Source organism: Mya arenaria, chromosome 16 (assembly GCF_026914265.1).
Source record: "Mya arenaria isolate MELC-2E11 chromosome 16, ASM2691426v1".
Lineage (NCBI taxonomy): Eukaryota > Metazoa > Mollusca > Bivalvia > Myida > Myidae > Mya > Mya arenaria.
In genome coordinates, this window is record NC_069137.1 from 51,858,883 (window position 1) to 51,884,181 (window position 25,299).

At 32.3% G+C, this 25,299-nt stretch overlaps 1 protein-coding gene across 11 annotated transcripts in view; it reads right to left on the bottom strand.

The window, feature by feature from the left end:
- LOC128222095 (myosin-11-like) overlaps window positions 1–25,299 on the bottom strand; it is a 117,231-nt gene that overhangs the window by 84,944 nt on the left and 6,988 nt on the right. For 5 of the 11 annotated variants that reach the window (XM_052930936.1, XM_052930932.1, XM_052930931.1 and 2 more), the window contains exons 7-13: window positions 21,130–21,215; window positions 20,698–20,798; window positions 16,663–16,842; window positions 14,976–14,996; window positions 13,818–13,889; window positions 12,988–13,054; window positions 12,280–12,386 (exon numbers count right to left, since the gene is read on the bottom strand). In XM_052930936.1, the coding sequence (XP_052786896.1) occupies window positions 12,280–12,386; window positions 12,988–13,054; window positions 13,818–13,889; window positions 14,976–14,996; window positions 16,663–16,842; window positions 20,698–20,798; window positions 21,130–21,215 (634 nt within the window). The remainder of the gene's footprint in view (window positions 1–12,279; window positions 12,387–12,987; window positions 13,055–13,817; window positions 13,890–14,975; window positions 14,997–16,662; window positions 16,843–20,697; window positions 20,799–21,129; window positions 21,216–25,299) is intronic. The other 6 variants (XM_052930935.1, XM_052930930.1, XM_052930933.1 and 3 more) reach the window with 6 other exon arrangements.

Sequence of the window (25,299 nt, forward strand, 5' to 3'; positions counted from 1 at the left end):
TCAAGTTATTAGTAACTTTTTTTCATGAAAAATGTGGAATATTTTTTAAAATGACATATATTCACTATCTTGTCAAAAAAAAATAATAAATAAATAAATATAAAAAATATTTTATTTTATATAAAATTACTGTATCCAGGCAATGTGACGAGCACCTGTGGTCAACACTGGTTAATTAGTTGTTAAACCGGTTAAATATAATATTTACAAAATACTATAGCCATATTTTAACGTAGCTATATAACTATATTCTAACGGTTACGCATTTAAGACGAAACGCTCTTCACTGGCGGAGATAGTTTCGAACGCCCGCCATTTTTGTCGAAATAATGCGCCAAATAAACTGATGTCTTGTTTCGTTTATTTAAGGTAAGTTCAAGCGATGTAAGGAGTATAATTCAGTAACTTTTATAACGATCTTTTACGTTAATATTATTGTTTAAAATAACATAGCAACATTTTGAAGTAATGAGCAAATATGTTTTGTTGTAATACATTTTCGCGACAAACATACGAAATACGTTTGTGTAGAAACACAGTTAAATGCTTGTTTTTGACTAGCGTTCAGCTAATACTTAATTTATATATATATATATTAAAGCAGCTTTTAAATTTGTTTCTTAACGTTGGTAAGCTATTTTTGTCGAGAAAAAGGATCAATTGTAATGGGCCGGCAGCGATGCAAAAGTGGGTGGGGAAGGTCAAAAACTAAAACCTTTAAAAAAGTTTTTATTGTTTTGAGGAACGATCTTTTAGGGGAGTGAAACATATATTTTTGGCGACATGTTAGTAGGGAGTTAACAAATTTTACAATAGAATATTAATATTTTTTATAAAAAAACTCACATTTATTCTAAAAAGTCTGTTGACATTATCACTTTGTTTTCATGTCAAAATGCTCCAGACTACCTATTTAACAATGTTGTGAGTTCGTTATTATATCTTGTCAAATAAAAAAAAAAGTTCTTCAGGTTAATAATGAAAAGTAGTGGATGAGAGATCATTTCAATGTCAGCTCTGTTCTTTTGGAAATGTTTGAACATGTTTGAAAATGTCAAATGTCCCCTTGATTTGGATATATTAGAACATGTTCCACCATGTTATGGGATCTTGATTTGTATATATGTTTAAACATGTTTAGATGTGTTTGGATCGTGGTGCCATTTAACGTGCATGTTTAAACATGTTCCATCATGTTTTGGGAACATTTTTAAACATGTTTAGATGTGTTTGACAGTAAAGTAGTAGTTACATGATCAACCATATTAAAACATGTTCTGTGAACGTTTTCAAACATGTCAAAGCATGATAGCTGGATAGAACAAAAACATGTCAAAATGTGATTGACCATGTTACTCTTTTTTTGATCATCAAACATGACTAATCACGATTGTTGACTGATCATGTTAGATCGTGGTGCCATTTAACGTGCATGTTTAAACATGTTTAAAACATGTTCAAACATTTCGAAATAACATGTTAGAACGTGTTTAAAACATGTTAAGAGATGTTTCAATCATGAAATTTTCGCTATGGTAATTACCACCTCAATAATGTGATTAACATTAAAATGTACAAATTACCACTGCAATAATGTGATTAACATTATAATGTACTAATTACCACTGCAATAATGTGATTAACATTATAATGTACTAATTACCACTGCAATAATGTGATTAACATTAAAATGTACTAATTACCACTGCAATAATGTGATGTTTCATTAAAATGTACTAATTACCACTGCAATAATGTGATTTACATTAAAATGTACAAATTACCACTGAAATAATGTGATTAAAGCTGCACTCTCACAGATATACTGTTTTTACAACCTTTTTATTTTTTGTCTTGGAAACAGCAAATTTTTAACAGCGTTAATATCTGCCAACCTATGAAAAAGATTGCTGACAAAAGATCAGATCACAAGTTACTAACGGTTTTAGAAAAATGCAAAAAAACATCATTTTTTGAACTTATTTAGAATAATTTATATAAATCTGCAATCTAATTTTTTGTTAGCAGTCTTTTATAACTGGTTTCCATGCATTTTCGCCAAAATTGGCTCACGTTCCAAGACAAAAAAAAAAAGTTGTCAAAACATTCAATCTGTGAGAGTGCAGCTTTAACATTAAAAAGTACTCCCTACCACTGAAATAATGTCATTAACATTAAAAACTACTGCTAATACCACTGAAATAATGTCATTAACATTAAAAACTACAACTTCCTTTACAAATGATATAAAGTGATTAAAATGTACTCCTGACAAATAAAATGATGTAATAAAGAATTAAAAGTACAATTTTACAATGGCAACCCCTGTATCGCCATCAACAACATCAACTATCCCCATCAACAACATCATCTATCGCAATCATACAAGGAATACTACACTCATGGGACACGCCCTGTCTATGACAATTTTAACCAGACTGTCTTCTTCTTCAATTAAGCAGCAGAAATGTATTCAATATTTATCACAGAGAATTCAAAATGTAAGACTGTTTGCAAATTCATGTCAAAAGGTTTAAAAAATTCAATCACCCCCCCTCCCCTCATACCATCAATTTAATCGATTTCTTTAAAACTAGATGATCAAGCATGTCAAGAGAGTATTATCTTTTATATCTGTTCTTTAAAGTAAGATTTTTATCAGTATGTAAAGGAATTACAGGGTTACACAAATTTAAGCAAGAAAATCTTTTCAAGGATATTAACGTTCTAATTTGATGGCTGATGTGGTAACATTGGAGATTTATTTGCCATGCAGAATTATAGGTAAAGTTGTTTGCAAACACAATTTTCTAATTAGGTTTGACAAAGTTTGTCTTGCAGAATAGCAAAGGGTTGAAATCTTGATTCCCATTTTTTCATTAATGAATATAAATTGTGTTAAAAATCAATGTTAACTTTGCAAAATTGGATATAAAGATATTCATCAACATCGAAATTCTGAAGAAATATATATATCAGTAATGTGATTTTACAGCACTAGGATAGACTCGATAATTATAATGTAGGAATTTGATCTTGTTCAAGGCTTCATTCGAAAAGTTTGGAATGAAATCATTAACATAACTCATAAAACATTTCATGACACTGCAGGTGGTATATTTCATACATAATGTTAATCTTAATGCATTTTTTTTTTTATAAAATCTTGTTAATAGCTTTGCACCATAAAACTGAATATCTTTATACAAAGGAATGGCTTTTTTAAACATTACTATGAGGTCAGAATGATCTTCACTAAATTTGACGTTTTAAATCAAAATTAATAAACAAGAGAGCCAAGATAGCCCTATATTGCTCACCTGATTGGACTAAGGATTCTAAAGTTATTTATCGGACAACATACTGGACCCCATGACTCACCCCATTAACTCTCACTATATTTAAGTTGGCTTTATATACCTTAATGTCACAAAAGAGAGCCCTGTGAAAAAAGTTAATAAAGATTGAAGTTGATATCTTCAATTATTTTAAAACCATAAAATAATTATAAAAAAAATAACAAAAGAGTCTCATGAAAATATTTTGAAATCAGGATAATGGTTTCTGAAGAAAAGATTTTCAAAGTTTTCCATAAAGACAAATTATAAGTGAAAACTTTATTTGAAATTGTTACAGTGGTTTAGGAGGAGAACTTATTTGAAGAAAAATGTTGATGACAGATGTACTGACAATGGACGGGCAACGGACAATCACCCTATCACAATATCAGGTGAGCTAAAAAGAAAAGCACTGGCATTGCAATTCTGACAAAGAGAACTGTGTATTTTATATTTAAAGAAGATTGTAATACATTTGTCAGGATATGTTTGACAAGTTACCGTTTGGTCAGGAATTGAATGCAGTTGTATGTTTAATTGGATACCATTATGTCTTGGCTATAACTGTAGTTGTATGTATCTTGCAATGCCTCGCGGCAGTTGTTTGTGTTTAATGTGTAACCATTTGTCCAGGCATACACTGTCATTGAATGTGTTTAATGGATAACCATTTGTACTGGCAATGGCTGTAGTTGTATGTGTTTAATGTGTAACCATTTGTCCCGGCAATGACTGTAGTTTTATGTGTTTAATGGGTGACCATTTGTCCTGGCAATGACTGTAGTTGTATGTGTTTAATGGGTGACCATTTGTCCTAGCAATGACTGTAGTTGTATGTGTTTAATGGGTGACCATTTGTCCTGGCAATGACTGTAGTTGTATGTGTTTAATGTGTAACCATTTGTCCAGGCAATGACTGTAGTTGTATGTGTTTAATGGGTGACCATTTGTCCTGGCAATGACTGTAGTTGTATGTGTTTAATGTGTAACCATTTGTCCAGGCAATGACTGTAGTTGTATGTGTTTAATGGGTGACCATTTGTCCTGGCAATGACTGTAGTTGTATGTGTTTAATGGGTGACCATTTGTCCTGGCAATGACTGTAGTTGTATGTGTTTAATGTGTAACCATTTGTCCTGGCAATGACTGTAGTTGTATGTGTTTTATTGGTGACCATTTGTCCTGGCAATGACTGTAGTTGTATGTGTTTATGGGTGACCATTTGTCCTGGCAATGACTGTAGTTGTATGTGTTTATGGGTGACCATTTGTCCTGGCAATGTTTGTAGTTGTATGTGTTTTATGGGCAACCATTTGTCCAGGCAATGACTGTAGTTGTATGTGTTTTATGGGCAACCATTTGTCCTGGCAATGACTGTAGTTGTATGTGTTTTATGGGCAACCATTTGTCCTGGCAATGACTGTAGTTGTATGTGTTTATGGGCAACCATTTGTCCTGGCAATGACTGTAGTTGTATGTGTTTTATGGGCAACCATTTGTCCTGGCAATGACTGTAGTTGTATGTGTTTATGGGTGACCATTTGTCCTGGCAATGACTGTAGTTGTATGTGTTTATGGGTGACCATTTGTCCTGGCAATGACTGTAGTTGTATGTGTTTATGGGTAACCATTTGTCCACAATGACTGTAGTTGTATGTGTTTTATGGGCAACCATTTGTCCTGGCAATGACTGTAGTTGTATGTGTTTATGGGCAACCATTTGTCCTGGCAATGACTGTAGTTGTATGTGTTTTATGGGCAACCATTTGTCATGGCAATGACTGTAGTTGTATGTGTTTATGGGTGACCATTTTTCCTGGCAATGACTGTAATTGTATGTGTTTTATGGGTAACCATTTGTCCTGGCAATGACTGTAGTTGTATGTGTTTATGGGTGACCATTTGTCCAGGCAATGACTGTAGTTGTATGTGTTTTATGGGCAACCATTTGTCCTGGCAATGACTGTAGTTGTATGTGTTTTATGGGCAACCATTTGTCCTGGCAATGACTGTAGTTGTATGTGTTTAATGGGCAACCATTTGTCCTGGCAATGACTGTAGTTGTATGTGTTTATGGGTGACCATTTGTCCTGGCAATGACTGTAGTTGTATGTGTTTTATGGGCAACCATTTGTCCTGGCAATGACTGTAGTTGTATGTGTTTAATGGGTGACCATTTGTCCAGGCAATGACTGTAGTTGTATGTGTTTATGGGTGACCATTTGTCCTGGCAATGACTGTAGTTGTATGTGTTTTATGGGCAACCATTTGTCCTGGCAATGACTGTAGTTGTATGTGTTTATGGGTGACCATTTGTCCTGGCAATGACTGTAGTTGTATGTGTTTATGGGTAACCATTTGTCCTGGCAATGACAGTAGTATGTGTTTATGGGTAACCATTTGTCCTGGCAATGACTGTAGTTGTATGTGTTTTTGGGCAACCATTTGTCCTGGCAATGACTGTAGATGTATGTGTTTAATGGGCGACCATTTGTCCTGGCAATGACTGTAGTTGTATGTGTTTTATGGGCGACCATTTGTCCTGGCAATGACTGTAGTTGTATGTGTTTAATGGGCAACCATTTGTCCTGGCAATGACTGTAGTTGTATGTGTTTTATTGGGGACCATTTGTTCTTGCAATGACTGTAGTTGTATGTGTTTTATTGGTGACCATTTGTCCTGGCAATGACTGTAGTTGTATGTGTTTTATTGGTGACCATTTGTCCTGGCAATGACTGTAGTTGTATGTGTTTTATTGGTGACCATTTGTCCTGGCAATGACTGTAGTTGTATGTGTTTTATGGGCAACCATTTGTCCTGGCAATGACTGTAGTTGTATGTGTTTATGGGTGACCATTTGTCCTGGCAATGACTGTAGTTGTATGTGTTTTATGGGCAACCATTTGTCCTGGCAATGACTGTAGTTGTATGTGTTTTATTGGTGACCATTTGTCCTGGCAATGACTGTAGTTGTATGTGTTTTATTGGTGACCATTTGTCCTGGCAATGACAGTAGTTGTATGTGTTTTATTGGTGACCATTTGTCCTGGCAATGACTGTAGTTGTATGTGTTTTATTGGTGACCATTTGTCCTGGCAATGACTGTAGTTGTATGTGTTTTATTGGGGACCATTTGTCCTGGCAATGACTGTAGTTGTATGTGTTTTATTGGTGACCATTTGTCCTGGCAATGACTGTAGTTGTATGTGTTTTATGGGCAACCATTTGTCCTGGCAATGACTGTAGTTGTATGTGTTTTATGGGTGACCATTTGTCCTGGCAATGACTGTAGTTGTATGTGTTTTATTGGTGACCATTTGTCCTGGCAATGACTGTAGTTGTATGTGTTTTATTGGCAACCATTTGTCCTGGCAATGACTGTAGTTGTATGTGTTTATGGGCAACCATTTGTCCTGGCAATGACTGTAGTTGTATGTGTTTTATTGGTGACCATTTGTCCTGGCAATGACTGTAGTTGTATGTGTTTTATTGGTGACCATTTGTCCTGGCAATGACTGTAGTTGTATGTGTTTTATTGGTGACCATTTGTCCTGGCAATGACTGTAGTTGTATGTGTTTTATTGGTGACCATTTGTCCTGGCAATGACTGTAGTTGTATGTGTTTTTAAAAAGTCAATTTAAAAATTGCAACAAATTTAACATATCATTTAGCATTCCCTCTATAACCCCCTCACCCACCTTCACTCAGGTAGCCACACAACTATGACTAAAACAATACTTACCACAGCATATATACTTTTGTAGTACTCAGATTCCCTGGTCTCACCATCCATGCTCATTTATTTCACAACTATTTTAACAAACGTAGAACTAAATACTCCAATCTGTCCTAACATTTTGTTGGAGTGTTTGTTTTTTCCCACTGTCCATTAAGTCCACTTGTTAAAGCCATAATACATCTGAACATACAACGTCAAATTACAGTAAAAAACCCTGTAGATTTTAGTTGTTTTAGTTCTTGTACAAAAAATAATTAAAAATGTAATGTACATTAAAAATGGGTTTGATATTATCTTAAGTGAAATGGAAAATCCAGTTTTTCTTAAAATTTACCGTATCAGTTTTACTTTATTTCATCATATGATATTCACAAATAGCCACCAGTAGCATGACATTGTATAAGATAAGCTTCAAAGCCTCCCTCTCAGTCTTGTCATGATTATTTTGTTTTGTGTATATAACACTTGTCTATTTTTCAGGTATTATTACCAATGCATAGCCTTTGAGTATTCTTCAACTCTGTAGGTGTTGGAAATGATTTTTTTAAAATAGATATTGTTCAAACAAAATGGCCCCATTTACTCCACAGATCCTCTTTATATCCCAAAATGTTAAGTATTTAAAATGCCTCCTTTTATCAAGTAGAATCGTATGAATGACACTTTGTGAATTGTTCACATAAGGTTACAGTATACTTTGTTGTCCAATAGCTGCTTAAATGTCATTTGCTCACATAAGGTTACAGTATACTTTGTTGTCCAGAAGCTGCTTGAATGTCAATTGTCACATAAGGGTACAGAGTACTTTGTTGTCCTAAAGCTGCTTGACTGCATGTCAATTGCTCAGATAAGGTTACAGTATACATTGTTGTCCAAAAGCTGTTTGAATGTCAAATTTTCACATAAGGTTACAGTATACTTTGTTGTCCAAAAGCTGCTTGAATGTCAATTGTTCACATAAGGTTAGTCTACTTTGTTGTCCAAAAGCTGTTTGAATGTCAAATTTTCACATAAGGTTACAGTATTCCTTGTTGTCCAAAGGCTTCATGAATGTAAATTGTTCACATTAGGGAACAGTATACTTCGGTGTCTAAAAGCTGCCTGAATGTCAATTGTTCACATAAGGGTCCAGTATGGTACCAACAAACTACTCCCAAACAACAATTACTTTCAACAATGATGATCCTTCACATCCATATAAAAAATGATTTCAGTACCTCATACATGTATATATAAATATTCCATAGTTGTACTTTAGTAAATAAAAATCAGGTAGTGTAATAATGTAGTTGTTTAAATGCAGTGTTAATTGTCAACATAGAGGTCCAGTTTACCACAGGTGCCAGGAGCCGTCAGAAAAATGATATAAATACAGTCTAAACTCCTTGGCTCAAAATCACTTGGCTTGCTTTCCTGGTTGGCTCGAACTGGATGTAAAAGACCAGTTTTGTTTTACTCATTGCAAGCATTCCTGCTTGGCTCGATATTTGCAAGGGTGAAAGTATTTTGGTCGGTCCATGGGATATCAAGCCAACAGGTTTCAAATGTATATAACTATATATATGTACATTATATGTTTTCTCAATGTTTAATATTTTTACAAAAAATGTTCACGCATTCAGGCTCTTCAAGGCAAATGCAGATATGTTCCCATTAATTTTGTTTTATTACTTGAAATGATTTGGTTAAATGGCCAAGGAACTAAAGCGCCTTGGAGAATGAGATATAAAATATATACTGAAATATAAGTGCTTATTTAAGACAAAGTAATATTTATTGGTAGTTTCAAATTTGTATAATATTGAAAAGATTTGTACAAACTACAACATTTTAAGTATATACATTGTATATAAAAACAATTATCAGCTTTGGTGACATGCTCACCCTTTCTGATTGAGATTGCCACCTGTGGTATACTGTACCTTAATATGAAGTAGAGTGTTGATAAATAAAACCTACAAGCTACTGCCAACAACAATATATTACCAATAATTAGTACTTTAAGGTATTGATGAAAATGAAACTCATAATTTTTTCCTGAAAGTCAACAAATATCCCCCATTAGAAGTACATTATGTTTGGATAGTATGAACATTATTGACCATTTAAATTCAAATCAAACACAATTAAACTGAAGGCTATTCACTGGCATTAAGTCACTGTTTATATTAAATAAACATTAGAAATATAATGATTGTGTGAATATGAGATAGACTGAGCCACTATAGTTTCTGATGTAGTGCAACGCTGAAATATTGTTTTTTCGCCAATTCATGAAATAAAATGTTTTGGTCGAAAAAATGATGTCTTATGAATGTTTTCAAACTGAATGATAAACTCCGATACATTCTCCTTCTTACACTCAATAGTCTTTTATCTGTTAGTTTTAAAACCTTAAATCAAATTTAATTTTCAAAGATTACCTAAAAACATTTTTTATTTTATTTGTTTATATATTCAAGTACAATTGCATTTGTCAAAAATAAAAGATCAACTATTATATCCTTCTACTGTTGGTTGCTTCCCTTTGTGTTACAGACAACTCTTGCATGGCTATAATGTGAGATACAGTGAGACCATTTTTTTCTCAATTTAATTTGGGGCATTTCAGTTGATTTCTGCTCTAGTTATTGACTATCATAGTTAAATTTATAACTCAATTTTGTATCATAATGATTTGAGAAGTAAAAAATCGACAAAAACAGTGTCAACAGACAGTGATCTTTCACATCTTCACAAAACATATGCCAACAAAAATTAATGCTTATACAGTTTCTAAAAACAAACAAGATAATTATTAAAATCAAAAACAACATAATATCCCTTCCACCACATTAGAAACGAAAATGAACTGAAAAAAACAAACAATATTAGAACATTTGGACAGTTAAAACAGAGATGTACCAAAGGTCATTTAATGTTTGCTTTTACATTTGGTAGTTAGTTTTTGATTTATTTGTCAACTTATCTGCACCAGCAGATCCAGGCGCTAAGTTTTATTATAATCTCAATATAGGAGGAAATAAGGAATAAAATTGCCCAAAATTGCACCATTTTCTGACTAGAAATTGTTTAAATTTACTACCCCCAAACCCCCCTGCTAACATTTTAAACCAAATCAATTTCTATTCTGAGGGAGGGGTGCAAGTTAAAAGGTCATGCTCCTAAGATGCGTGCTCCCTAACGTTGAATCCTGGATCCGCCCCTGATTATGTATTGTAAAATACTATATGGTACCTCTCTGTAAAAAGCTCATTTTCTGTCAGAGTGAATGTATTGATTTCATTGTACACTTTAATATATGATAGAATGCACTATTAAATATAAATAAACTCTGTTTCAAACACTGTGCTGACCTAAGGAAAGAATGTACTATCATTTTTCAATAAACCACTTAAAAGCATGAAAAATATTGAATCCATCTGTCATCATTGCTGTCACAATATTTCATATGATAAGGGTTATGTAAAAAAGGAAATAAAACTTAATTACTTTCACTCTAACAGAAAACATAACAGTATACAACATTGTTACTTAACTTAACATGGACGCAGACAAATACACTACATTTCTACATTCCTTCATTTCTTAACTTCTTTATAACTTCCTCTTTAAACGAAATGAACAATATAACTGGCCCCAATTTCTCGAGAAATCTTTAGTATGTTATAACAGGATCAAGTTTAACATATTATTCTTGTTTGGACTCAATTGTTTTATTGTCTCCTTTTGCAAAGTTGTAAAAGTTTTAACAAAAATAAAGAAAACCATGTTTAACCTATTATTGTTTTCCTAGTAGTTTAACCGGTTAGGGCAACTTCTCACCAAGGTGACCCAGGTTTGATTCCCGCCTTGGCACATGTGAGTTTGGTTCTGCGGGTACTCCTGTTTCCCCCAAAACAAGAACACACACTTTAACTAAGAGTGTGATACATATAATGTTGTAATAATTTGTTTCACAATCATTGTAAAATAAATAAGTTTGAACTAAACTTAACTAATTTGGCTACCGGTAACTGAAATAAAAATAACTTAAGCATGTAATGTAAGATTTATCACTGAAGAATTTTCGACAAATTGGAGCCTGTTATTTAACAGATACTTTGGCAAATATAGATCTAGAATTCCTTTTTTTCCCACCCATCTTATATAGTGTATTTGTATGCATGCAACAAATATAAACAATAGCCACAATTTACCTGCATTCACCTCTAAGTTCTTAAAAGCTACAAATTAAATATAAAATCATATAAAATCAATTCTATCCTAAAAAAGTAAATTTTAGTGCATTTTTAAACTGTTAAACTACCAATTATAAAAAGAATACAATAATAGATATGGGGGTGCATCATAATACACAACTGGTGCTTCTATTTCTCTATCAAAACATCAGCTACACAAATAATGGGGTAACATTTGGTTTTACTACTACTAAAACTAATTTTGTACCACACATATAATTATAATTTCATCAAAACAATTTGATGAAGATCTAAAACTCACAGCACACAACAAGGGCCAATACATGAATGAATTTCAAGTCTTTATTTCATATTTTTAAATTTTCACAATCTAAAATCTATAACTGATTTAAAAGATAACGTTTTTATTTATAGCCTCTTTTCTTTGATTGAAATCAGCAAAGATTTTCTTAAGGGGCTCTCTAAGTATAATGGGTCAATAAATAGGAGGTTACTTGAAATAGCATGTCTACACAATGGACATTATAAGTTTAATTGCTCTTTAAAAGGGAGCTAACTGACATTTGCTGTGTTTTATCAAGGGTCATATGAGGCATAATTGCTAAATTAAAGGGAGGTAACTTGAAAAAGCATGTCTACTCAAGGGACATAATAAGATAATTGCTTTGAAAAAAGGGGAGTAAATGACATTAGCTGTGTCTTCTCAAGGGGCATATAAGCATAGTTGTTCAATTTAAGGGAGCTAACAGGCAGTTGCTGTCTACTCAAGGGAAATTTTAAGCATAATTGCTAAATTAAAGGGAGCTTACAGACATTTGCATGTCTTCTCAAGGGGCATAAGCATAAATGTTCAATTGAAGGAAATAATTTAAAGCAGCATATTACTAAAGGGTCAAAATAAGCATACAAGTGTTCAATAAGGCAATGCTCACAAAGGCTTATCTACTCAAGGGACATAATAAATACAGCATATGCTCAATATAAGGGACATAACTTACAGTGAGTTTTGCCACTTCCTCCTGGTGTTGTTGTTGAAGTTCGTCTATCTCTTGTTTGTGTGATGACTGCAGAGCAACTAGCTGATTATTGTGAAGTTTTTGTAGCTCTAAAAATGCAAGGGAAATAATCATGATGAGAAGTCATTTATTACATGATTAGCTCAATCCTGACTTTCAGTAAAACATGTTTTCTATCTTCTGAGGTATCTCAATACAAAATGGTTGAAGGCCTAGTGTAAGGAATGTTTGGCATGATAATCCCCTGCTGTGCATTTTCTGCTAATTGCACTCGAGTCACAGTAGGGGCCAATTTCCTGTGTATCCGTTTTTTGGCTCATGGCCATTTCTATAATAAAACCTCCCAAACTGCACAGCGGGATACTCAGATTGGAGATCTGATAAGGGGGATTAAGGCAAGTAGATTAAGATCAATACACAAAGGTTCTGTAATGTACACAGATTTGGAGGGGGTCACTTATACAAGGCTCTAACTAGGCCTTCAAAACAAAATCATCATTATTACCACAATAAGGCAAAAGCAAAGACAACTCAAGTTGACTACTGCATGAGTAATGATAATGTTATCTCCAATGAATCAACCAATATAAACTATTCAAAAAAGGGAAGTAATTAACATTGTTGCTTTATCTTTCAACTAAAATAAATAAGTGTTAAAATGAAATAACGTAATTTATATAAGGTAAATACCTCTCTCAGCCTCTGATAAGGTAGCTTTCTTAGTTTCCACCTCTTCCTGGAGTTTGGCCAGCCTCTCCTGTAAAACACATGTTATACATCAATAAGCCTTATTTGCAAGTTATTGTTTGTGATATTTCTGATTTCTTAAACTCTCTTATAATTGAATCAAGCTCAGCACACTTTTTTGTCTCTGTAAATATTCTCCTTCAATGTTTTTGATTAAAATTATATTAAATATGATAATCCCAAAAAATATTTTTTTGTGTTAAGTATTTATCAAAATGTTAAGTAAAATATACTGTTTTCATTTCTTACAATGCATACATCACTCAAAGCCAAAAAAAAAAACTTTAAAAAAATAGCATAGCAATTATTAATGAAGCCAAAATTAATAATGTTAATAAGTTTATACATAAATAGGTTCAAATTTATTAATTAATGAACCTGAACAGACACTGCTCTTTAAATTCCTTTTACTTCAATTCACCAAGTCAAGCTAAGGACAATTTTGTTTGAAACAAGAATAATCTAACTCAGTGCAAAAATTGTACAAACTAATTCCATATAAACTTTAAAATGTTGAAGCCAATTCCCTTTTTTAACGTTTGAAAAACCTCTGCCATAGAACAAACACAAACTGTGATGATTTTTTTTCATACCAACTCCTTCCATACAAACATGAAAACCTTTTTCTACATTGCAACAACTCTTGCATAAAAAAACATTTTTATTTTTTATTTTCCATACAAACTTGAAAATATTGAAGCCAACACCTTTTTCTACAGTTCAAACAACTCTTGCATAAAACAAACCCAAACTGCTGTGTGCACATATCTTACTATCTTTCTATTATAATCAACAGCAGTTTCTTGTTCACTGTCATCGTTTTCTTCTGATATCTCAAACAGTTTCTATAAAATAATTGTTGCAAGGGTTGGATGCAGAATAGTGCAGGGGCTGTTTTCATGAAGCATCTTCGTGAAATATTTCAACTAGGTGAAAAAATGCCTTTTTTTCAAAGTTGAATTTAAGAAATCTTTCAAGGTTTGTACACCAAAGCTATGAAAATGGTCAAAATAATAAGATTAGAGGGTATTTAAAGATTAGAGGGTATTTAATAAATTGTTAATCTTCACCTTATTTATTTCATAAATTTTATTGTGAAACAAATTATTACAACATTATATTAATCACTTTTATTAACACGTTGACACAAAGTACCACTTTTTAAGTAAAAGTATGGTTTTCTAAAAGGTTTACATGTTAGACTGGTATACTACAAATGAAAGTATGATTTGTATCCAAAGTTGAAAATTTCAAGATCAGTTTCGAGAAATAATGTTAATTATGCTAAACCCATTACATTTTTTGTATATATAGCATCATTTACAATGATGTTAAATTATATTTTTATTAGAAAGAAGTACAACTTACTTTAATTTTCAACTATTAATTAGTACTTTAACTCAAGAACAGACAAATAGAGAATTGCAAATGTGTAAAATAAGTTGTTGTTTTTATCAACATTATTCTCAAGTGTTCAGGCTTCAATGCCTCCCTCAATGAGATTGCCAGACAGATTGGCATTTTATCATTTATAAGAGCCCTGACTACTAAAAAACCTTTAAGCATATTATAAACACAAAATTTCCATTAAATAAGGAAAACAACAGCCAAATTTCCATAATTCCTTAATTGAAGTGCATGTACACTGTCTAATATAAAGACATTTGCAGGGCATTTAATGCTAAACACTAAGAAAGTTGCATTTATTTTTGGTCTTCTAAAACGATGAGTCAGTGCAAGTCAGCACCCGGCCTGCTGACTTTATCCTTTGAAATGAAAACAGATGATTACTTCTGTTGCTAATCTGCCTGAAGGTTAGTGCAATAATAGTTTTTGTTACCTTAATATTCAAGCTAAACAAACCAGAAAACCGATGCTAAAATTCTACAAATTATAAAGCATGAACTCTACAAAATCATACACAGACTTGCCTTAGTTTGTTCTTCCAATTTCTAGAGATAAATCAAAATATTATCATTATCAATCTGTTGGTTTTTTTGCACATAATTTTAACTACTCCCATAATATCATTCACAGAAAAAGCATTTAGTGAATCAAGTTCAATAGTGGAACTGTGTTAGTAATGAAACAATTGTTTAATTTTATTATCATACACAAATTCAACTGAATACTCTATGACATCTAAAAAGTTATATCAGTATTACATAACATAGTGCCATAGCTGCCTTGGTTTTTTCCCTGTGCTTTCAACTCTCCTAGTGCTTTGATTTTTACAAAATAACCAAATTAGCTTGGAGAAAACCCCCCACAGTAGATCTAACTTAATAACCAAATTAGCTTGGAGAAAACCCCTCACAGTAGATCTAACTTATTAGGAAGCAATTTGCAAATAATGATGAATATAAATATACAACTTTTCAGGTTTGTGTCATACACTTAAAAGTAATATGCACAACTAACACGAATGGTTACCATACATACAGAAGTGCTGGATCTACCTCATACTTCTTATTGCTGCATGTAATTTTCCAGTTAATGTTATAACTTTCACAAGTACAATATATATAATTGCTGTTAAGGAATGTTATAAAGGATATACTTTGTTTAGATAGTTTTTGTAATGCAGGGAGCCAGTCATAACAGCAGATGTCATGTGAAATACTTAGTTTTTGTAATGCAGGGAGCCAGTCATAACAGCAGATGTCATGTGAAATACTTAGTTTTTGTAATGCAGGGAGCCAGTCATAACAGCAGATGTCATGTGAAATACTTAGTTTTTGTAATGCAGGGAGCCAGTCATAACAGCAGATGTCATGTGAAATACTTAGTTTTTGTAATGCAGGGAGCCAGTCATAACAGCAGATGTCATGTGAAATACTTAGTTTTTGTAATGCAGGGAGCCAGTCATAACAGCAGATGTCATGTGAAATACTTAGTTTTTGTAATGCAGGGAGCCAGTCATAACAGCAGATGTCATGTGAAATACTTAGTTTTTGTAATGCAGGGAGCCAGTCATAACAGCAGATGTCATGTGAAATACAACAAAGACGTGCATTATATAATTGGTTACAGATTTTAGTTCACATACAGACATGGTTAGTGATTAAAAGTTAAAAGAGTTAAAGGTTACAGTGACTTAACGAAAAGATGAGAACTTTAGGTCTTGGATTAGTAATCAAAATAGGTCAAGAAACTTAACACACCATCAATTTTAAGACAATTACTTTTCTTGATAACTTCCCTTTGAATGAGATGTTACTCTAATTTTTGCTTTTCCTTGACTTTATTTATTTCACTCTTTATGACATTATTTTTCTGTTAAATTGCTTTGAAAATACCTTTTTTTACCCTTGAATTTGTATATAAGCTTTATTGTGCTTCGATTTTATAGCAGACATCTAAGAACAGTGTCAAAGCAATATTAATCTGATTTCAGATCATAGACACATTAACAAAGCAACATCTTGATCATCAATTACATTCTGTTAGTTTTAGAACACTCCTCTTATGTTAACGCAATCAGGTGTGAAGTTTACGAACGATACCCAAGTCTTCGTTTGAGACTGATCAACACGTTTTAACACAAGCTCTTTATCGATCAGTATTCCGTTAATTCTCCTGTTATGTTCACACATGCATGAAATTTTCAAACAATACCTGAGTCTGCGCTTGAGACTTATCCATACGTTTCGACACAAGCTCTTTATCAAACTGAGTCTCGGACAGGTTGATTTCGAGCCTTGAAAGTTTGCTCCGCAGTTCTTGGATTTTTTCGTCCCTCATTTTAATCTCATCGTGTAGCATGCTCGTGTGGGCCTCGTTGTCTTGTGCACTTTTCTACATTGTTAGTAGAGATAGAGAAGCATGTTGTGAAAGGTGGAAGCTACCATACAAGAGTGTGTTTTATAATCATCGAACCATGTGCCTGGTACCCTTAGTGTTGATGTTTATGTCCCTGCCAATGGGATTGCTAGATGGATTATGATTTAATTATTTTAAGTCTCTGTCAAATCCACCATGGCTGGCTTACGCAATTAATAATTTAGTTAAGCAGAATGAAATCATAGCTTTTACTGTAGATGAGGCTGTACATGAATTGTTGCATTTTAGTGAGGTCAATTTTCAACTATCGACCAAAACTAAAATGAAACATTTTTTTTATTATTAAATGCAATATCAAGAAGCTTAACTATTGATAATATTGAAATCACATAAAAAATTAGAAATATTAAAAGCAATATTGTAATAGTTATAGAATATAATGACATTAGCAAATTTTAATGATCAAGAAGTGCGAGCAAGCCCTTTTAAGACATTAAAGTTTTACACATTATGTTTGAAATGTCTTAGATTATAATGTGTTGACTGCAAGGGGAATCAAATTATGAATCTAAAGGTAGCCTGGCACACGGTTAACTGGGTTCTGTTAATAGTAGCATGCAAATATTGATTTAAATGATGGATGCTACTATTATGACCAGAAATTAAATAAATCTACATAGACACAAAATCGTTAGTATTACTAAAGTACTAATTGTTACAAATGTTAGTAAAATTCTAATTCATATTTACTAAGTCAATGTTCTTTAAAGAATTATATATGAGTAGAAACTATAAGAGTATGTTTGTAAACAGAAGAATAGAAGACTTATATTGGGTAAAGAAGAATGCTGTAACATTTAGATCTTTGGAACTGTTTGTCATTAAATATTGGAAGCAATTTTCAAGCCGTTTTTGTTTTTAAATAGAGTACTTGCCTCTGAGTCCTGAAAGTAGTGTTCAGTTTCTTAACTTCAAATTTGAACTACTGATGCTCTCTTAAATGTTCTTGTGAAAATTTCAATATTTTGCAAAAAAGGGAGACAACTTTCAAAAGTTATTCCATGTGTTCAAGTGGAGTACTTTCCCCTATATAAAAAATGAAAAAAAGAACCCTCTTATATGGCTTGATTCATGATTAAAATTAATTATCAATTAAATCAATCATCATAAAGCCCTCTTAACTTTTTAACAATTTTTATACTAATGTACCCTCTGAATTGCCATGAAAACTTGATTGACTCTAAAGATTCAGTGTCCTAAGAAATAAATGCAGCATCATAGAGAAATGGTAAACATATTTTCAAGGGTCAGTACAGAAGTTCTAATGAAGAGATCAAATAAATAGAAAAGATTTTCAAAAAACAAATTAATGTCAATATGATTGTATATATGTATAATATATATTTGATAATTTATACAAATAAAATTGATAATTTATACAAATAAAATAATACTAATACATGTGTTATTGTGTTATTATATTAACAACAGTATTTGAGTAATAATCACATGAACAATATCACTGTTTGTTATAGAATGCATGCTGTTTATAGTATGATTATGATTACAGACACTGTAATTTATACATTAAATATGCAATAGCACGGTCAATATGTTTGTAATACAGGTGAACTGTTTATTATTCTTTAATACAATGAAACAAAATGAATGCAAACCAACACAAAATTTCAAATCTGTTCAAACAACTGAAGGAAAAATGAAAAAAAAAACTGAACATCAAAATTAAAATATGTAATGAAAAATCTAATTTATAGTAGGGTCATCCAATCCAAACAGTAAAATATCTATAACAAACCAAGGCCAGTATTCATATAACATTGAAAGTCATTTCTTAACTTAAGTCCATTCCCTACAGTTTTCATAGCTATATTCTTAAGCCATACATGCCATATTTTCTGGAGAACATTCAGGGGGATTTGTTCAGAAAGGATTAAAATACAGGGGGATTTTGGTTGTATTCAAGGGGATTTTTTAGCAGGTTTAAGTTGGCGAAATTTCAAAGTATTTTTAAACGCGAAAGTACAAAAAATAAGCTTAATAAGCTGACTTTAAGTGTTTTTAATATAAAAGTATGTTTATTAATAAAAGATAATGAAAAGAAGTATTCTAGATAATATTATGGTACTATATTATATGCATGACCAGTGAGATACTAGACTTAAGAAAGTGACTTTATTTGGGAAATGACTTTAGATGGTTTCAGAAAACCAAGGAAAAATGACTTTAGTAAGGAAATGACTTCAGATGTATTACGAATACCAGCCAGGAATTTCAAATTACAGAAGATATACTCACTGTTATTTTATACATTAAATAATGTTTAATTAAGCTTAGTCTATTTATCATTTTTTAATTTATATAAACATATATTTCATTACACTTTTTGAAAAATTAGCACTAAAATTTTGAAAGTCTGAAACAAAACTCTTGTTATTTGACTATCCGCATTTGTTTGGAAAGGATATGAAAAATGAAAGCATTCAAACCTGAATAAAAGTTATTAAGCCTAGCGGATCCTGTGATGCATTCTTATCAAGAAAATAAGATTATGTCAAAATATATTTTCCTATCAAATTCAATAAATAATCGTAACTAATATGCTGAACAAATTAAAACCCCTTAAAATAACAACAATATCCATTTTGTACTGAAATGAAATGTCGTAATAGTTTTATATCCTGAAATATTGGGGCAAAAACAATTGCAAGAAAAACTTTATTTGTCTCCTTTAAAATATCAATATACTGTATTCATCTACATAGATATTCTTTGGGCTTTAAATACTTCTTAAGCATTTTCTAAGAGTGAGTGTAATTACTTTAATGTTCCCTTGGTGTAATTGTTAACACTTTTACCTCCCTTGGTTTATTTTGTTAACACTTTTACCTCCCTTGGTTTATTTTGTCAACACTATTACCACCCTTGGTTTATTTTGTCAACACTATTACCTCCCTTGGTTTATTTTGTCAACACTATTACCTCCCTTGGTTTATTTTGTCAACACTATTACCACCCTTGGTGTAAGTGTTTATTTTTTATGACCCATGGTGTTAGGTTAATACTTTTATGTCCCCTTAATGTAACAAACTATCACAAAGGAAGACTTATTCCCCTTTTTCCCCTGGCATCAATGTAAATACTTTTATGTCCCCTTAATTAATGTAACAAACTATCACAAAGGAAGACTTATTCCCCTTTTCCCCCTGGCGTCAATGTAAATACTTCTATGTCCCCTTAATTAATGTAACAAACTATCACAAAGGAAGACTTATTCCCCTTTTTCCCCTGGCATCAATGTAAATACTTTTATGTCCCCTTAATTAATGTAACAAACTATCACAAAGGAAGACTTATTCCCCTTTTTCCCCTGGCGTCAAGGTAATTACTTTTATGCCCCTTGGTGTAAATTTAGTGTAAATACATTTATGTCACCTGGTATAACAGTTCACACTTTAATATTCCCTGGTGTAAGTGTTAATATTTTTATGTCCCCTGGTGTAAGTGTTAATATTTTTATGTCCCCTGGTGTAAGTGTTAATATTTTTATGTCCCCTGGTGTAAGTGTTAATATTTTTATGTCCCCTGGTGTAAGTGTTAATATTTTTATGTCCCCTGGTGTAAGTGTTAATATTTTTATGTCCCCTGGTGTAAGTGTTAATATTTTTATGTCCCCTGGTGTAAGTGTTAATATTTTTATGTCCCCTGGTGTAAGTGTTAAACCTTTTATGTCCCCTGATTTTAGTATTTATACGTTTTTGTAGAACATAACTTATACCCTTTAATGTTGCTAGTGTTAACACTATAATATCCCCCGGTGTAACATAACTATCACAAAAGCATAACTAATACCTTAGCCACTTCAGCAGCAGTCTTGAACCTCACAGCTTCCTGGGTCTTAGCATCTAACTGCTTGGCCATCAGTTGAAATTTCTCATCCTTCTCCTCAAGTTCTTGGAATGAAAGGTAGAAATTTAAGTTGGATATATTCATTTATATAACAACTGCATTTGAAACCATTTTTTTCTTGAAAGAAAAGCATTACATAGCTAAGCTATATGTAAATAAGAACACTGGAGTCAAATTCAATTTCGGAATGAAAAAATCAGATGAAGTTAAACAGCTTTATAATAAAACACTATTTTTATTTTGAGTTTAACAAAATCTCATTACATTTTTGCTCATTACATATTTCAAAACTAAAGTTTCAACAACAAAACAGCATCACTGAAAAAAAGAGAAGAGGTTTATAGAATGCCTACGGGCCTATCAGCTGTAACTCACCAGTTTGCAGTTTCAGCAGTTTCTCACTTAGGTCTGTTATGTCAATTTTAGCAGCTTCAAGATTTTTCTCCAGGCGTTTCTTGCCCCTAGGTGTATAAAGGTAAAATTATCAGTTTATTGTCCGTTGGTGTAGCTGAATTGTTCACAGTATGTGAACCCTTTTAAGTATTCTGCTGTTAATATATATATATATATATATATACCCATGTTAAAAGCATTTAAATTTTAATATCATTATGTGTAAATGAAACTGTTATCAAAATCATGCCACTACCAAAAAAATAAAATGTTAATATAACATAACAGTCATGCTCCTCATCTACAGAAATGTATCACCTGACCAAGGGGAATAACTCAAAAACATGTTCCCACGAGTTATCTAAACAAGTGCTATGTCATTGTTACAAAGTCTAACAAGTATCATGTCAACATATTTACTGACTTTGCAGTTATTGTTGGGTTTCTGTTGTACAAAAGTTGCTACAAGGGGACATTAAAGTAGAACATTTCATTTTATCATAAAAGTTAGTACAAATGTAATTGTAGGTCAAATTGTCAACTTTCCATTAAGGTCTTATCTTCATTCAAAACTAAGCCTTTTATGTATATGCATGGTTTAAATAGAGAAACATTGAGCATTGAATTCATGTACAGTTCATATGCAGTGCAAATAGGCGTTACTTAATGTAACAGTGATTAAGGTTATTGAGTTAAGTCTGTGTATGAAAGAAGACATCCTTACAACAACCATCACAATATAAAGTGTTACTGAAGCTACTGGCTCTCCCAAAGTATTTCTTCGACTAACATAGAAAGTTGTTTTTATCTTTCCATGCCATGAAATGTGTTAATCAACAGTTTCTAATATGTTCAGAAACAAAAGGACAAGATGCAGAAATGCCAATGGTAATACTTAAGGGCCGAGGAAATAAGGAATTTTTAAACTCAATTCATTTTTTTATTGAAATATCTCACTGGTCAAATGATAGTTAAGTCAAGTCAAGACTTGGTCATATGACATACATACTGACTTTATTTAAAAAACACACTTTATTGTTTGAATTTTTGTTCTTGAAAAAAATACTTAAGTTATAAAATGACTTAAGATGATTTATGAATACTGGGCTCAGGTTTGTTAAGTAAAGAACAACAGTGTTTTTTATATTTAATTTTTGAAGGAACTTTAAGAAATACGTTAGTCATAAACAGAAATTATCTGTACATAATTATATGGTCATGTACAAGTAGGTCAAAGTTTGCATTAGAGTAAAAATATGTTGTTTCAGTTCCCAGTGGTAATAGAAAGCCCAAAATAAATTCAAATATGTTTATACCTTTAAAAACATGATAGAGCTATCTTACCAACAAGCCCATAGCAAAATATTGTAAAATCATGAATTTCAATTAAATAATTTAAGTGATGTATATTTACATGAAACAAATGTTACTTTGACCCAAACTGTACACCATAGAACACAAAAGAACAAAAAATTATGAAATTACTAAACACTTATTTCAACAACCAAAGAGTTCTGCCATATTAACTCTAAAAATATCTACACAAGAGATACAAGATGGACCAATATCGCTCATATTAGTACCACATTTTTTAATGTCATGGCCTCTCCGCAGGCTCATATTGACAAACACTCTCATGTCATTAGATTCAAAACTGCAAATCTTTATTCCATTCTTAACTTTCATTTTAGTTGATCATTGATGGTGAACTAAACTAATTTGATGAATAATATAACTGTTTGAAAGTTTCACTATTATTTACATATAACTTGTCCACAATGATTTTTTGTCCTAGCTTGGTCTAGACTTGGACCCAAGATGTTCCTAAGGCCAAAAAAAACAAACCTGTGTTTCCGGTAAGCCGACCGACCCTATTTTTTCCTCGCGGACCCTAAACTTTTTTTTGAGACATAAAAGTAAAAAAATAATAATAAAACATATATCGTCATTATTTTCGTTGTTTGTCTGTCCCCGAAAAAAAATCACTTTCATTCCTGATCATGTATTACCGAGACGCTTTGTAAACAGGAAATCAAAATGGCGGGGTTCGGCGAACCCTGTCCGATATCTTCAAATTGGTAAACGCATGTTTTTAGTCCAAGCACGTGGTTGATTACAGGAGACTTATTTTGCTGTTTTTTATAATGAATATATATAGGAAATGGTTTGCGGTGTTTTTTATTTCCAAAATAAAACTTACTTTTTCACGATTACGCTTTGCGAATATCATGCTGGCTTCTTACGATTACGCTTTGCGAATTCATGCAGGCTAACTGCCAGGTTTCAATACACATTTCATTAATCGTTTCATTTATGAATCCGCAGTTATCAATGGTTATTTATTTCGCCTAATTTAAGTCCCATCATCTGTAATCCAAACAAAAACCTGAAAAAGTAACAATTCATTAATTAGAATGTGTCGGTTACAGATCAAACGGTACAATGTGTGACGTCAGAGCACGAGCGGTGATAAGATCAAAGGTGCGTTGCTATGGTTGTATTTAAAGTCGGATACCGTATGATCCCATCTGATTGCCAGGATTTCGTCTAGGCTGGTAAGAAAATACCATATGATAGAAAAAAAAATATAAACAATAATCTTCGTCTTCAAATCTTCATAATTCACCATAAATAAGGATCAAACTTTTATTGTGCGAAAATAAGATACGTCAAATAAATCCATATCCGTGTTTACTTGTTCTATTATAAACCTACCTCCACATAAGAGAGCTCACAGTTGACAAGAAAATCGATGATTTTCTTCAAGCAAATTAACAAATTTGGTTGATAATTGTCAGTTTGGCTAGAACATTATCACAGATTTGTAGAAATATAAGTGCTGGATTTGTTCTAAAACCGATGGCGTCTTATAAACGAGTATTGTATACTCAAAACACCAGATTTCATAGGCAAAATTGGCGGGAAATTACGGTAGTCGAAGGTATGAAAATAATTTCAGACATTAAACAATAGTGTTTTTTCTGACTTTTTGTGAAATAATGTAACGCTTAGATATAACATAATTGATCTGATGCAAAAAAATATTGCATAAGATCAAAACTGTAAAAAAAAGAAAAAAAAGAAAAAAAAAAAATCCTGACCGACCGACCATTTTTTTTTTCGCCATGTTACCCGGAAACACAGGTATTTTTTTATTTGGCCTATTCATGGTTTCATAAGAATTGGGTTAAAAATTATGCCTTGAGAACGATACAAAACAAGAGGAGACAACATACAGTGATCCAAAAAGCTCAACATGAGCATTTGAGCCAGGAGAGCTTTAATGTTAGTTATGCACAAAAAAATGCACAATGAGGCCAACATTAATCAATAGTTTGTATGGCATTACACAACCGACACAAAATTACCCGCATTACCCGGTCATATGTCTTTATTTATTTAAATGTTAGAAAGTAAAAAAAATACACCAAACTATCTACCTAGCCCCTCAAAATATGGGTCGGTTAAAGCCAAACAAAATATGTATTAATTGTGGCCTGGAATGACAAAAGAAAGAGACTCCACATGCCGTCCCATCACAATGCAATAATATACGTACTGGAGAATTCTGAAATAGACCATAAATTATATAGTAACGTAAAAATATAAACTTAAGACAAATTCAGATGACAGATTACATATTTGAGTAATTATCAAAAGTCCAAGTTTTGGCCTGAACTTTAGCTAAAAACAAACAAAAAAAAAACTACACAATACATCAGAACAATGCCAACATTTATCTGCTGCTTTCTTTTATCAAAAGGGACATTATTATAAACACCACAATTGTTGAAGCCAGCATTCATAATGATGATTAATAATGCCATATGCCTTTATCCTCCATTAAAGCCAGGGTTATGGTCCTTGATATACATGTGCCTTTAACCTCCATTAAAGCCAGGGTTATGGTCCTTGATATACATGTGCCTTTAACCTCCATTAAAGCCAGGGTTATGGTCCTTGATATACATGTGCCTTTAACCTCCATTAAAGCCAGGGTTATGGTCCTTGATATACATGTGCCTTTAACCTCCATTAAAGCCAGGGTTATGGTCCTTGATATACATGTGCCTTTAACCTCCATTAAAGCCAGGGTTATGGTCCTTGATATACATGTGCCTTAAACCTCCATTTAAGCCAGGGTTATGGTCC